Source organism: Apostichopus japonicus, chromosome 9 (genome assembly GCF_037975245.1).
Source record: "Apostichopus japonicus isolate 1M-3 chromosome 9, ASM3797524v1, whole genome shotgun sequence".
Classification (NCBI taxonomy): Eukaryota; Metazoa; Echinodermata; class Holothuroidea; order Aspidochirotida; family Stichopodidae; genus Apostichopus; species Apostichopus japonicus.
In genome coordinates, this window is record NC_092569.1 from 11,001,923 (window position 1) to 11,019,172 (window position 17,250).

The 17,250-nt window shown below is 33.5% G+C and overlaps 1 protein-coding gene across 1 annotated transcript; it reads left to right on the plus strand.

Annotated features, from left to right (window-relative positions):
* Positions 1-4,336: 4,336 nt before the first annotated feature.
* Positions 4,337-15,387, plus strand: LOC139973357 (uncharacterized). Its single transcript, XM_071979977.1, has 8 exons — positions 4,337-4,493; positions 10,057-10,102; positions 10,647-10,816; positions 11,072-11,336; positions 12,067-12,278; positions 12,683-12,991; positions 13,556-13,820; positions 14,777-15,387. The coding sequence occupies exons 1-8, from the start codon at positions 4,416-4,418 to the stop codon at positions 15,049-15,051; spliced, it is 1,620 nt and encodes a 539-aa protein (XP_071836078.1). The 5' UTR covers positions 4,337-4,415; the 3' UTR covers positions 15,052-15,387.
* The last annotated feature ends 1,863 nt before the right edge of the window (positions 15,388-17,250 follow it).

Genomic DNA, 17,250 nt, shown 5'->3' on the forward strand with positions numbered 1-17,250 from the left:
AGCCACAAAGTGCAATTGCATAACGCAGCTGATAATAGTAAAATATGATCAACTACGTAGTTTAATGACCGTTGTTAGTAGCCACTAGCTTCAAACAAGAAAGCTGTTTAGCTGGTGCCACAGAAGTATACATACTTCCATCAAATTTCAATGAATCAGCATCCTAGGAAAATACTATAAGCCTACAGGATGAAAATGGGTTCAGAAAATGAAGCAGACATGCACTCATAATACTTAGCAAATTTAGAAAACTTAGTTGCCCTTCTCATTAACAAGAATGTAGAATTATAGGCCTCAACTTTATAAAAAGGCCGTTACAGGGGAAATATTCAACTACATCATCAGCTCCAAGTCCAAGGGCTTAGAGTATAAGAAGCATATGTATTAAACCTGGCACCTGAGCAACATCAATTTTTCAAACTAAGGGGAGAATTCCTGGGAACAACCTTGGTTTGTTTTGTGTAGGCTTAGATTTAGAAGTAAGACATCAAATCAGGATAGGCCTATCTTCATGAGCTAGGATTGTACTTGTAGCCTCTACTCTAGTCATGAGTAATTTTCTCTTTCAAATCAAAATAAAAAAAACCTATAATGCAGGATTTTAGAAATATCCTATGATATTTTAAAAGGAGATAAATAAGTGCAATAGATTCGGCGCAGCCGTTTACTTTGATAAATAAAACGCTTTCGTTGATAAACAAACTATGCCTAGGCTATAGGCCTACTACTGTACTAGATATAGGCCTATGCCTATACTGTGTAACGTTAGGTCTAACGTTAGTAATTATTACTTGTACTAGGCCTATTACTAGTCTGTACACTACATTGTACGACTACGTGAGCCTGTGATTTGCATGAAGTTGCGTTGGCAAACCAAATTAGTTTCAAGAAATATTTTCAACTAACCTTCATATATGTCCTGCATATAAGAAAGACCCCATTCCTTGAGTTTTTCTTGGACAAAGTTCATAGTTGACAGGTAAAAAATAGGTAATTATAACAGCAGACGGTTACCAGCGTAAGTATTGATGACTGATAGAACGGCGTCAGTAAAGAGCAGCGCAGTGATATATAAAATTCCCGGGCGGCAGTTTATTGCCAGATAAAGCTACGAAATCTTAAAAAACATTTTTACTCAACTCAAAAATCCAGGAAAAATTAAAAGTAACGTGCAAATGAAATTATAAACTGATTTTAATTTTATAATCTGCTTACAGTACTGAATAAATTAATACATTGAAATTAAAGCAGGAAAGTGGTTGTGTAACTGACGAACATAGCTCGAACTACACAACCAAGTGTTAGTTTCAATTACAATTGTGTAAAATGACATTTACACAGAGCCTATGTAGAAATATTTACACAACTGTTTTAAGAGTGTAGTATGGAAATTAATACTCTGTTAGTGATACAGATAAAGAGTTTTGTGCATTTAAAATTACTATTGACTTAAATTTTGGCCAGGTTTTGCTGCACCATTAACTTAGCTATAAATTTGAGTAGTTATAGGGTTTTTAAACTTACTACTAGCTTCAGATAATTCAAACGATACATCGACCAGCAGGAAAAGGTGAATAAGTCGATTGCTTCTTTCCATTTTGAGCGGTTTATCAGTAAACATTATCTGTTTTCAGCTTACCCTCTTCACACTTACAACAACGATGACTAGAATTGCCAAACTGCAGCAGGAAATGTGTACTTTAAGCTACGCCTTATGCGCATGATCAATATGATGAAAGATTACCAAGTGTATATGTAATAAGTGGTTGCCATCTTATTATCACAGTAAGGCATACATTAATTGGTGTATGCTTTAGAAAGATATTTGCCTGCGGAGATGTGTATAATAATGTACTTTTTTTTAAACGTTGGAACATTGATGAGCAAGTGTCGCTGATTGGGTAATCGATTTAAGCGTTACGAATGCATGAAGTGACTGAGGAGTCGAAATACTATTTAAATTGTATTAAGGTAATAATATCTACCTGGTTTCGGTTTTATTGGTCGAACGTTTCAACACTTTTACATCTAAGAGAGTATTTTGTGTAAGTTTTTGCCTGTTCTTTTCAATTTTTTCTTGTGTGAAGTGTCATGTGTGAGGTGTGAGGTGTAACCGGTCAGTTTTGTAGAGAAAACAGTACTAATGAACTTTCGGTTTTACTTTGTTTTGTTTCTCATATTTGTTTGTTATTTTCTATTTATATCTGCGTGATTTCAAGGATTCAAGATCTCTTCTAAACTTACCTCTACAATTTGTTATCTCTACTTCCAGTCTTTGCACGTTGTCTCTTTCTTTGCTGCGTATCTCTGATCGAAACCAGAACGCCGAATTGCTAAAAACAAAATCACATAAATAACGAAATCAAAACTAAAATTCTGTGTTTGGTCTTAACTTAAATAGCAGAATTTGTTTCCAGTGACATATGCTCTTTAAAGGACTAAAACAAGTTTGTGCATTTGAACTTTTAACAATTTGTTGTGCATTGAACGTAAAAGGTGTGGTTTATACTATCTATATCGTTTTCCTTTGTCTCCACCTACCCCCCCCCCCCATACACACACACACACTTATCGCCCTCACCTTCTCACACACTCTCTCGCGCGAACTTACACACTTGTCCACACTTACCTCTCGTCCACTCCACACTCTCAAACCTCCACATTTATGTTATGTTGAAATATGAAGGTCTGATTTAATTTTCAGTCTGCCGTCTTTAAGTTATTAAATTTACCATTCGATACATCTATTACACTGAACAGGATAGTAAGTGAAAATACATGTTATTCAAGACTTAGAGTTATCAATATTTATGTCTCTGAAATTTGTTTACTTGTTTTTGTCTCTTCGTACCTTTTTTCTGTCAATGATATCTCACTCACTAATGGCGAATTGTTTCCTGCTTAGCATATATAACGACTATTTGTACACTTTACGTGGTATAAACGGCTTAGCTTTTTTAGTACAAGTATATCGGTTTTAAGGACATCCCAGATAATTCTTTTTGTTTTGATTATATATTGTCATATCGGACTTGGAAGCCAATCAAGAAGCAATTCCCCACAATGCCCTAATTGCACCAACACATCGTTTATTGAATGCAGATTATGTAGCGTTGTAGAATGTTTATTCTTTGGTAGACTTGATCACTTATATGATTACGGACGCGTTGGCCATTCATAGCACCATCATTATAAATGATTTCTTAGGTAAGAAAGCCCAAAGATTGGGTCAATTATTCCAAACCACTTCATTCACCAAAGAACTAGAGTATTCATAAGTTGCACAGCAAAGGCATAAAGTGGTCTTATTATTAGTTAATCGCCCAACCTGTTTATGCCAACATAGTCTGCAACGGTGTGAGTCATAGATTTTAGCAGACGATTATCTCCAGGAACTTGGTTCGATCATGTTCAAAGTGAGAGTACATAGCCCACTCTATACTTCTTATTACACCTCAGGGGACTGTACTATTATTTATACTCACAATAGGTAAGGTTTCAAAGAAGATATCTGTATAGATTTACCTCCCGGTTAAGAGTCTGTAACGCATCGTTTCACACTGGAAGAATAAATGACTTTCATATACATACGGAAGGTTTGAAGTATTTCTTGTGATACTTTATCTGTTGAATTGGTTCTTTGTAAAACATACAATTTAAATTTGTTTGGTCCTAAGCAGACAAATACAACTAAAAATTCGACTTAAAATAGAATTTCAGATGACAAATATATCGAAAATGCTCGAGATATTGAATTTATTTGCCCAGAACTGTCATGGTAACTACACAGATATAGACTACATTATTTCAAAACGTTTCCCTCTTCAATAGTTAGTAATATACAGCCAGACAGAAAACTCTCTGATTTGTACATTTATCATGTTTAAGTCTTCAGGAGCAAATGAAGGTATTATAGCTAATATATGTCAATGTGTTATTATTTTCACATTAAGTAATCCACTAAACACAAAATAAATTAAAAGATATTTTAGAAGACAATCATTACAAATTTGTTGATTCTACCTGTTAATTAATATACTAATTATTCTATGAAGATTTCCCCCACGACTCACGTTGATGTAACCCCATGAACCATTGTCAATGAAAGCCCATAAATACACACCGCCATAATTTCATCATATGTATATCCGTGTTGAAAAATCTACTGATGTGGATAAGTGACGTTTATCACCAAAGTCATAACGTCGAAGGGTATTTTATCAGTATAATATGACAATTAACACGATGGGCAACATTGGTTATATCCAGCTACATGGCCAGTCTCCTCTACTGTAGGCTACAGGTTAATTTAGGTGGCTCAGTATTTTGTAGCTTCACCTTAGAGGAAATCATTATCAACGTTTACATCAGAAGAGAGCAGGTCACCGAACACTCCATTTCTCTCCATTATCAAGATGATCAGCAAATTGTGCAAAGTTTTTGAAGTTTTGCTTTTCTTTTGGACAACAGGCTGTCTCTTTTCACAACGAGTGGTGAGTTTTAGAACTTTGATATTTTGATACTTTGTTATTACCGCTCCCATTATTTAATCCAATTAGCTTGACGTGTTATTTAGCTGCAGTTAATTTTTAAAGCTGCAGTCACCATGGTAGAGTATACCAATTTATGTAAGTAACTTTTTCCCTTTCCAGCAGTAAAAAGTGATGTTGTTGTATTTCTAATTAAAACTTCTTAGGTTTTAAAAGTTGTAATTATTAATCCATGCACTGGATAATAATTTGAGGAGAATTATTCTGGCCCATACTTTTTATTTTAAATGCAATATTACCTTAAGTTCGTGAAAAACTATGAAAACTAGAAGAAAATACAACAAATTAAATAAATTTGTCAACAGTTTATTATCATTTCAAGGCAAATATGTCCTTGATATTATATTTATATATCATTGAATCCTCTAGATCAAAGTCATAAACTTTCATTTTATAGAAATTAATAATTAATATTCTTGTCAACCTTGTGTAAGAATCAATATCAAATGTTAAAGATTGAAATATATTGAAATATAGTAGTTTCCCAAATTTATGTGAATGAAAATAAAATTCTACATGAAGTGACAATCGATCATAATTATGCCAATTTAAATACCTCAAATTGACGGATAAAAGGATAAGCTCCCATTAAGTAGTATTAATTAAATTATTAAACGATTCATTCAAATCTGTTTATATACCAAAACTTTATTTTATGATATATGCTGCCTTTAAGATAACAATTGAAAAAAAGTCAAACAAGAACAACGTATTTTTGCATTTACAAGTAGTTTATTTCGAATTTTACCAAAGCATTTAATTTCCTTGTTAACAAATCAAATGTACCTTCTTTATATATGAAAGCGTCTAACAAACTAATTGAAAATAACAAGCTATTGCATCCCCCGATATATAACAGTGGTATTCACACTGTTTTAAATGTTTTATTTAATATCATTAACGATCGTGGAGCTTAGCAAAATAATCATATGTTAAATTCTATCACTGAATCAAACTGTAATCTCTATTCTACATAAATTTAATTAGTATACGCTTTAAGCCATTGAATTTTAGTAACAACTTCCAGTTCCAAATAATATGCCAATTATCAAAAGCTATTACATCTCATCATCTTAATATTGTGTTTCTTACCTCTTGCTTCACTTTCAAAATTTAAAAACATGGGAACATTTAGAGCCAACATAAATTAGTAACTTTATACCTAGATCTGCTAGTTAAAGTATGATATACCTGTGTCAATTCATTCAAATATGAAATACGTTTATATAACAATAATTAATTTTAATGAAATATGCTGCCTTTTAAGATTACAATTGGAAAAAAGTCGGAAAAGTCAAACAAGGAACAACGTACCTTTGCAGTTACAATTTTATTGTTTAGAATATTATCGAAGCATTAAATTTCCGTGTTACCAAATCTTATGTATGTAGCGTCTTTATCATCAAAAGTTTTTTTCAAGTTTACAAAACTGACTTTTATTAAATCGTGTTTAATCTCCAAACGGTGTTATGTCACTCTCTTTCTAAATTTATTCGTTTAAACGATAAATCGTATAATAACATTTTGGCGCAACACCTAGACGATGAAACTAATATTGCCGTCATGTTTAGCGCTAACTGAAAATTTATTCAAAAGAGAATATAAAAATGCAAAGTTTATAGGAAGGCGTCAAACAAATTATTTGAAAATAGCAAGCTATTGCACCCCCTCCCACCCGTATACATATTCACACAACTTTTTAAATGTTTTATTTAATATAATATAAATTTAATTAAAAAAATAATAATATGCCAATGATCAAAAGCTATCACAACTCATCATCTTACTATTGTGTTTCTTGCCTTCTGCTTCACTTTCAAAATTTTCGAAATATGGGAACCTTTAGAGCCAAATTAAATTAGTGACGTGATACCTAGACCTGCTAGTTAACGTAAGATATACCTGTGTCAGGCTCTGTTATGTCCAAGTCTTCTTAATCGGAATAAAAAGTTCGTTTTATCTCTGATTCTTTACATCACAATTTAATTGAAATCAGTTTCTTGTTTTTAAAAACTTAAGCAATCCAATTACGATCTCTTCTCTGGAAACCTGGATTTGGGATTTGAGAGGATATGATTCATACAGAACATGCACTTTATCTCCACATTTCCTGTTTTATTTTGTTATAAAAATGTTAATATAATATCTACTTGCTGGGATCAATAGTTTACGTTAAAGTATTGTTTAATAGTTAGAAGCAGAAACAATCAAGTCGAAAACAACATTTTGTGTGGACTAGAAAGGTATGTTGAAAATATCTTTCGTGCATTTATCCAAAGTAGTAACAAATATTCTAATGGGGGTTTGTCTGATCGTATTCAACTGTTATCTGTCGTAAATTTTGAAAAATTGCAAATCATAATTCCTTATACACACCTAGAAAAAAACGTTAAGTTGAATTCATTTTTAGTTTCGGTTGCTCATGAATTATGAATAGTATCGCTCTTTAAAGATATGATTCGTAAATGATTAAACTGTTATAAGCAGATGTAACGTTAATCGATACATTGAGAAAACCATGAGCATTTTTTCTCTTCTTTGCTATTTTATAAGACGTCAACCCTTTCTTCAGTAGTCAACAAACTAAAAAGACAAAGTCGGTTTGCCTTAAGTCATGTGACATACACCGTCTCCAGTACATAACTTTTAATTTTTTGTTCAAATTTAACTATTACTATTTTAATCAATATTGAATTGGAACTTCAAATGACGCAGTTCTTTCCTACCAAAATATAGTCTTGTGTAAACAAAATGATTTATCTAATCGAAGTAGGAAATAAACTCTTTCAGGACGGTATTGGCTCTGAGTCGTTAGCAGGGCATGATAACGGATCAATGTGTAAAATGAGAGAAATTGAGATTTATATCTTTCAATCAGTCGAAATACTGCACAAGCAAATTCTGTTTCACATCTCATTTTTTTTTTGGCCTAGGAGCTGACCCTGTAGTTACTGTTGTACCAGTTTCCATGTTTGAAATGTTTAAATCCATGTTTAAATTCACATTTTATTGAGATTTTGCTGTACGGTCGTAAAAAATTGCTGAAATATTAGTAAAGGAGCTTTCCTATGACAGAAAGTCTTACGCACATTTCAAGGACGAAATATTTGACCGTATATTAGTAATAACCCCTTTTCCATATTTTTGTATGCTATTTATTTAATCATGATATAAATTCAATTCATTCAGTTTTCGCACTGCAGTATATTGGTCGAAGCTGATTTCACGGAACACATGTTAAAACAAATGTTTGTGTTTTTTACTTCTATGCTATTGTTGGTAATGTCTGCTTGCACCGTATAACACTAAATCAAAGTATCTGGTAGAATTTCATTCAGTCATTCCCGCTCTGCGAGTATTTTCGTAATTTTAAATCGATCTCTTACAGAGTAAAATCAATCACAAGTCTGGAAAATAATCGGGATATTATCATATTATAATAGTGAATTATAACTCAATATTAAAGCCCCCCACCCCAAATGAAAGCAGAAAGTTTGTTTGCAGTGTATTTTCTACCTCGTAACACAGAAAATTATCACCCAATTGTTGCCAAGTCTCTGTTACAAAAACCTGCATCGGGAAATCCAGCTGATAGCTGTGTATGCTTTGTTGTTTTTTGAACAACAATTGCATTTCCGTACTTTGGTATTAATTCATAGGTACGTATTTTAAAAATCGGCTATAACAATACCTTAACATATTTCAGTTTTAAATTTTGTTTTTATAAAATAAAGTCTTCTTTACTTTCGGGCATAGCGTATGTGCTTGGTAAATGTGTAATTTACTCTATTGTTGACAAAGTCTGCTGGAAACGTGTAGAAAATATGTTAAAAGAATCTGCTCCAACTTGTTTCAATTTTTCCTCACTGTAAATTTTTGCAAACAGAGATCTTATAGAGTGACAAAACTCACTAGTTTGCAAAGTCAAGATATTCTAACGGAGTTAATTTCCCATTCAATTATATTTTACCAGGAAGGTATAAGAATTATTTGTTCAAGAAATAGATTTTCCTGTTTGGTATAGTTAATAGTGTTGCATCATCAACAAAAAAAGGAACAAATTCTTAACTTCATTGTACAAAGAAAAATAAATGACATGATGTTGGATTCTTCTCGTGGTCCAGAAGATAATACTTCTTTTTAATTATTTTTGAACAAAAATTATACCGAGGAAAAGATGATGACTTTGTATCTTTAAATTGTTAACAAAATTTTATTTTAAATTAATACAGCTGAATATTTATTGGGAAGCAAATGGGGCGTGTTTCTAAGCCATGGTGGTTTTGTAACTAAACTGTGTCTATAGGCCTTGGTGATTTGAAGCTAAAACATTTTTTTAGTTGTTATAGTTTTGTAATTAAAGTGATAAGAGCACGGAGGCAGTTGCCTCATACATCGAATACTATGTACAAATATTGTCTACCCATTTCGCGTCCTGTTTGCTAATTTAGGGTTCTTGTTGATGTAATCATAAACATACTCTACTCAGCCGCCTGGTTCGCTTCTGATAAAGTTTGTTACTTCAATGAGCTATAATTAAAAATTCTCCAAGATACAGTAAGTACTAACACGATCTAGTTTCTCACAGCTTAATAACTTCTGTGGATTATTTTGCTTATTTGTGATTGCTATCTCAAATAAACACGGTTTGAAATACAAAACTTAAACACAACACGGAAAATCTTGTCATGGACTATTGTCCCTCAAATTAAAATATTGTTTTTCGTGACTTTATATTTACTGCCAATGCAAGTATTGTGATTTTTTTGTCACAACTTCCCAAAAGTGATTTTCGTAGCGCATTTTCTTTTTTTATATTTGTGCCAACCAGGATATTATAGCTAAATGATACTTCGTTTATGTTAAAGAGGCATATATATATATATATATCAAAGTACTAGATAGAATATCTACGTTAGAGTAATTGCCTCTACCTAGATGTGTTCATCTAATGGCTTTATAACGCTTTAACGTCAAATATGCGAAGTATTTTTTTTTAATTTTACACAACGTCATTTATATCTAGGTTTATTAGGGTGATAGTTATGTTGCTGAATAGTCATTCGTTTCAAATGTTATACTCTCCGTTAAGTTTGTGTATTTGGTATCAAAGGAAAGTTTAATATTCAGAGGTTAAATGGATAAACATTTGTTAAACGAATTTACAATTCGAAACAATAACATGGTTAAGTACCGTCTCTGGGGTATATTACATTGTTACACTGTTAACTAGAAAGTCCAACTCGTTCCACCAGCCTACTCAACTCCCAGATCGTGTTCGCATGTAGCATTAAGTGGCGCCAAATATAGGCGAGATAGGCACTAATGTATTGTCACCAATCCAGCCCCACCCCTTCCAATACACACACATTCACCACCCCCTGCACTGCAGCATATCAGTCATTTAAAATACTGAGTAAAGTATACATCACCTCAGTTACACATGAAAAAGTAAATTTGCCAATTAACTGCGCTGTTACATTTTGTATTAATTTCCATTTGACAGGATGCTCTACAGACAATCAATGACAATACTGGTGATAATAGTGTAGGTAAGTGAACTTTGTGGCCTCTAATCTTATGTAAATGAGTCGTCAAAATATGACGTCATGATTAAATAACATAACAATTATTCGAATATGTGGATTAACGTTATAATTATGATGTTATTTCCTTATCAGTTGTCATTAACGTTCAGTGATTAAAGTTAGGTCAGTTAACTATGCAGGCTGTAAATAAATCTTCATGTACGACGTCATAAATAAATATCACTAGAATTGTTTGAATACATGGATTTATTTGATAATTATAATGTTACTTCCTGTCAATCGTTATTAACATCCAGTGATCATTCTTTTTAATGTTTTATACAAATGTACTTTCGTTTTCGTTTGATTCGAAAGTTGTGTGTTCTTCCAATGATAAGTTGGATATCAGCTAAAACAGACAATGTAGCGTATTAAATACATTAATAATAGAATACGTTAATATTTAGAATGATCGCATGCTATTTGGACATGACAATTAAATTTTATTTAATCTTCACTGTTAATCAACTCACAAAAGCAAACCAATTTACTTCGTTGGACGTACTAGGTTCGTCGTTTTTCTTCTACCAACAATCGAATTACCCGAGAGATTGCAGAGAAGTCCAGGAGCAATGTTCATCACATAACTCTACTGGTGTCTTCATGATCAAACCAGATGGCTATCTAGAACCTTTTGAGGTTTACTGTGATAACACAGACAGTTCTGGTGGATGGACGGTAGGTCTTTACAGTCTGTTTACTTTACATGTTTCTTTTTCTCTTTTCCCTCTCCCTATTATTTCCCATTTCTCCGGGTAAACTCTCCGGGTGATACCACAATAAGTAGATGCGCATACATACTACACAGTGTGCATATCCCAATATTAAGCATTATAGACTATCTTAGCCAAGAGAATGGTTTCTAGTGACGTATATTCACAATAAACACATCAATTACTTTGAATTCATTTTCTAAATCATTTATATTGTTAGGTAATACAACGTCGTATTGACGGTTCCATCGACTTCAGCCGTGACTGGGACAGCTACAAGTCTGGCTTCGGCTTTTTATCTCAGGAATTCTGGCTCGGTAATGAGAAGATTTCTCACTTGACCAATCAAAAGAAGTATCAATTGGTGATTGAGATGACGTCATCAAATGGTTCCTTAATCCGGGTTTCTTACGACAACTTCCGCATTAGTGATGAGTTCAGCAACTTCAAGTTGTTCAGTCTCGGACATTTTTCTGGAAGAACAGGTAAGTTATATCAACATTTCCGTTTAATATCCTTATTATTTGTTCCCTTTAGCTCAGTTATCAGGTCAGATGACCTTTAGTTCACCATGGTTCGCAGTTTGGAATTCATATAGCTATATCAGGCGCGTATCCAGAGGCCTGCTATGACACCCCACTCCCCCCGCCCCCCCCTTCAGCATCACAAAAAAAACGATTATTGGCACATCCTTACGTAGACACCTAGATGTTAGACATAATGTATAACCTCGAAACTTTGTTCTTTTCCTGGGAGAGTGTCCGCAATCCTCCTACATGGGAATCAGTTTTAACGACCCATGGACCACACTCCCTTCTTATTTACTTCGTGGATCTGCCCATGTTTAACCAATCACCAGTGTAACTTGTACCTTCCATATGACATTTTTATTACTATTATGTGAGACAATAACTTGAGGAAATTACTGCTTCTTTTGTAGGCTGACAACTAATGGATTCAGTTTTGTCAGGCAAACAGTTGTCACGTATGTTTAGAGCTTATATGAGAACAATAACAATCTATGAACATGTCGCTAGAGAAAATTTACACCTGGCCATGTTTTTTTTTCCGGATGGAGTATGAAGTAATGTGGGCTTTTAACACAAGTTTTACAACATGTTCATTACAAATAAAATACACAACGAAGTTTATATTACCAGTATGTTTCAATTTTGAGGTAATTTCCTAAAACTACCGACCTGTTTATTCCTGCAGACGTTATAACCCTTTGCCCCTACAACATGGTCTATATAAACTGCAGTAACTCTTGTCAGCGGACTTGTGGTGCTCCAGAAATGTGTCAGGATGGGGTCTGTAATGAAGCCGAAGCCTGTGTTTGTTCCGATGGCTACTTCATGAAGGGATCAAACTGTGTACCTCAAAAACAGTGTGGATGTTACGAATCAGAGGGACAAACAGTTATTCCAGTAAGTTGCTTTGTTTTTATTCATTTGTCTTAATTTTGGGCAGTCAAATCTGGAACTGTATGTCAAAGATTATTCACTGTCACAGTTTTCAACAACTCTTCTACAAACAACAGCATAGTTGAAGACTTTTTCTAGATAACCAGTCACTTTTAATGCTGTCTTTTATAATGAATGCAATATAAGCGCAATCTAACTCCAATAAAAAATATATATTTTTGAGTTCATTTAACTATACGGTTATAGGAATACCTGTCAAATTATAGTATACTCCACGTAGGGAATTCTAGTGCTTACATAGAGACATTACAATACAGAACAGTATTAACCGTGGATGATAAAAAACACAACATCAGGGTTACATGTAATCTGTAAAAACTAAAGTAAAGAATTATTTTGTGTTTCAGGAAGGTGGGTCTTACGTGAACCCTGGATGTACAAGAAAAGGTGTTTGTACCAACGGACAGATCACGTGGGATGAAGAATATGCATGCAGTCCTAACGCAGTTTGTGACGTCAGGGACAACATAAGACAATGCTATTGTACTGGTGGCTACAGAGGGGATGGTGAAAATTGCACGAGACTACCTAGAGATTGTCAGGAAATTTACGAGGATGGATCCGAGGATAACGATATATACAGAATCAAACCAACCGGGTGGACCGGGGAGGCCTTTGAGGTTTACTGCAACATGACTGACGGAGGAGGATGGACGGTAAGTCATTCCAATAATTAAAACCACATTAATCACACTTAATCGGTAATACACTGTATTAAACTACACTTTAGTCATTGTACCACAATGAACACACAAAAATACACTACATTGTACTGTAAAAATTCACTAACTTACCCTAGCTGCACGTTAGAAAAATACAGTACATTACATTGCACTACAAAGCAATATTCTACATAAAGTACAAAAGTGATAGAGTATACCTTTTGGTTGACTGTAGTAGAATAGGTATCTTTCATACAAGTGCAAATCACATGTTAGTTTAATGACCGTTATTGATACAAGGCTATACATAAACATGGATAATCGTTTGTAATGGATGCACTTTAAACTACAGTTACCATGTATCAAAGCAATATCTAAATAATGGAAATTTCTTTAATGAAAATGTTTTAACGAGATTTTCCTTTATCAGTTCCTTTAAATTTGTTTAAGTCAACGTCCTTCAACTCTAATGTTTCTTAAAAAGTTGACAATTTAGTTAATCGCTTGCTATATTTGATCATGACAAAGTATTCCTCTTATTCACACTTTTAAACAAAGGTTTTTCAGCGTCGTGTGGATGGAACCGAGGATTTCTACCTCGGATGGGACAGCTACAAACAAGGTTTTGGAGAATTAGACCACGAGTTTTGGCTTGGAAATGATAAGCTTTCTATCTTGACCAATCAAAAGAGATATGAAATCAGGATTGATCTTGTGCACAGTGATGGTACTCCGTACTATGCCAAGTTTGACAACTTCCGGATTAATGACGAAAGCGATAAATATCGGTTATCTCAACTTGGAACCTACAGTGGAACAGCGGGTTTGTTATACAATTTATTTGGTTACATACACATCCTTTAGATATCTGCACAATTCTACAACTATAAATGCTTCTACGGTCTGTACGTAGTTAACTGTTGTTTGTTATGTGTTGTCTTGGGAATACCACATTATAAGGTTTCATAGATATATTTGACCGAAGACTACAATAAGTAAATGCGTAAATGCTTTGCAGTGATAATGCAATGATATATTAACATGATGAAGAGTATAAGGATCGATTTATTCATATTTCTCTTCTTGAGATTTGTATCTTACCTTTCATAACTCACTAAAACAAAGACAAAATAAGACTTCCAACCCAATTAAACATCAACAGCAAAGTAAATCATTCTCATAACATGTTCTTGTCCAATTTCATACCTACACATATACACCTCTGACATAGACTGACCTATGCACACACGTCCACGCAACAATCATGCACCATGTATACAATACTTTCTTCGAATATACAAAATACAACATATATCAGAAGGGCAAAACCATGGCAACAATGTTTGAGTTTGTGTCATTTAACTTACACCAAACATGCCGTATAAGTCACCATTACTTACTACGGTTTATTCATGAACACAGTATGAACGTATTTGAGACACCTTATTATACGTCAATTCTATAAATGGGATTAACTACTTCATCTTGCTTTTTATGTATTTTTTTCTTTTCTAGTCATTAGATATTACAGCAGGTGGAATTTCAGCAGTACCGAAATATAATTTTGGTATAAAATAAAAACAAAACTAATAGAAAGAAACTAAGGATAATAAAAGATAACATTTCATTTGCAATATGTGGAATAATGAATCATTAAAGTTAATTCTTTAGTGAAACTCTTTATAAATAAAACTTTTACTTCAAGCAACATCAATATATCTGTCTTTCAGTGATATTACATAGAATGTTAATGTATATGTTCTTTGTTCTTCTATACAGACTCTCGCAGCAACCCTGATGGTAGAGCTCTTCGATATCACCTCAACTACCAGTTCACTACCAAAGACAGTGACAACGATGCTTATGGTTCCAACTGTGCGGTTTATTATCACGGTGCCTGGTGGTACAATAATTGTGAATATTCCAACCTCAATGGAAACTACCATGCCGGCCAAGGTAGTTATACCAGTCCTTATTGGAATTACTTACCCGGCAGTGATTACAACCTCAAATATTCAGAAATGAAGATTCGTCCCTTTCCGCAGGTAGTTTGAGGGATTTCTAGACAAGAATGCGTATAAAAATATTTGAGTAGATCGAGCTAGTTTCCTTTTCCTCAATAAGTATATAGGACTCATGGGACTGAAAATATGGATAGAGAAGTCACGTGACTGATATTGAAAAAAAGTACATTGACGTCACAATAAAATACAGGAAAACAATGAATAAACTCCAGTGTTGACGCTTATGTATATCAAGATATATCAACGCAATACACCGTAATAACGGACATGTTTCTTGTTCTATTATCAATGCTTGCTCATTTGTAAGAAATTTAACGGTGAATATTCCAAACAATACATTGAAATAACAACCTTGAGAAAAATAAACACTTCTTTTCTCATTTTTACCTTTTTATTTATTTCAATTACTAATTACACTGGATGATAGATCAAGCCCGGTAAAACCTAAAATGAAAGAAACGAACATAGTATCCGTATTGATTAAGTACCCACCCACCCAACCAAGCCCACCCAAGCCCACCCAACCCATCCAACCCACCCCTCACCCACCGACACTACCACTCGACAACTTGATTTAAATATTGTGTTCTTCGAAACATCGTGTGGCAATTTATACCACAAACTTTTATGTCGCAGTTGTAATAGCACACGCTTTTGAGTGACAATGGACTAAATACTGACAGTAAAAACTGTTACTCTCCTTGTAACATCCTGAAAGTTTAAATCGTTGGTCTCAGAAAATACGGAACCGTAGAAGTGTTGTTTTAATATTAAGACCTCTTTGTTGATTAATTGTATTAACAGTTTTCATCGAAAACAAATCAACATTGTGCTGCAAAGTAATAATTTCTCAAATGTTTTCAATTTATTAACCATTTCAATAATCTACAGCAAAATGATACATTGATTAATTTAATTTCATGAACTCAGTCAATTGAAACTTTTGCAACGTAATAATTCATTAAGTTTGCATCAGATTGTAAACAATTTTGTTTTTATTTTGTTGAAGCAAGACTAAGGGTTTCACTCCTCTCCAAGCGTTATACAAAGAAGTATAACAACGATGCCAATCTAAAACAGAAAATTAAGCTGTTTTTTCTATAAGGAAACTGTCTGTGCGTTGCAATACACAAAGTCTACTTCTTTCAATATAATTACATCAAATTACCGTCCGAATATCACACAGCTAATACGAGAATGAACCTATTCTCTCTGAACATTCCATTCGACCTGCTGGTTACGTTAATATAGACCATTAATTGTGACATTTGTCCGGGAAATACGTCGTGCCGTGGTGTAATCATTTAGCGACCCAAATGAAGATCTGGTTATTTTATAGCTAAAGAAGAAAAACCAATAATTCTTTTCCGAGTAATGTTTATGCCTAAATAAGGACAAATATGTTTAAACCCAATTGTTGTAATTCTTACCTCTTTAAAAACGAATATACGTGATAGATATGAAGTAATGAGAATAAGTAAAGTGAGGGATGAAGAAAGGGAGAGACACAGAAACGGATAGGGAGGGATGGGAGGGTTGACCTACCCTAAGGAAATGACAACGGGTCATCAACAAGAATAATAACTCAGTTTAGAGCGGGTAACTTGCGAAAATTATAAACATCACTTTTCTCTATGACATATAATTATGTATCCCAGTAAGCTTCGTGTTGCAATTCAACATGGACTCATTAGAAAAGACTGTATTTTATTCAATGTGTTAGTCTCCCGAGGGAAGCTAATGATAACGTCAGCAAGGGTTTGGGCAAGGAGTTTCTTTGCAGTAACGCTACCATTGGTGACGGATGTTGTCAGGATACACTTCAGTGTTATGACGTTTAAGTCAATGAAGGCAGACAAGGTAACAAACGTATTGCTCATCAAAAGGTTCATTGATGGTGACCAATAACAGCGAAAGACATAGACGGGACAGCTTCCATCCAAATGAGAATGGTGAACCAGAGAAAAAAAGAAGAACCATTAATTGGCAAGACGATGTATATATATATACAGGCTATATATATATAGGCTATATATATATATATATATAGGCTATATATATACATATACATATATATATATATATATATTTATATATATATATATATATGTATATATATAGCCTATATATATATAGCCTATATATATATATATATATATACAAATATGAAGGTCTGATATGACTTCAGTCTTCCGTCTTTAGGTTATAAAAACTTACCATTTGATATTA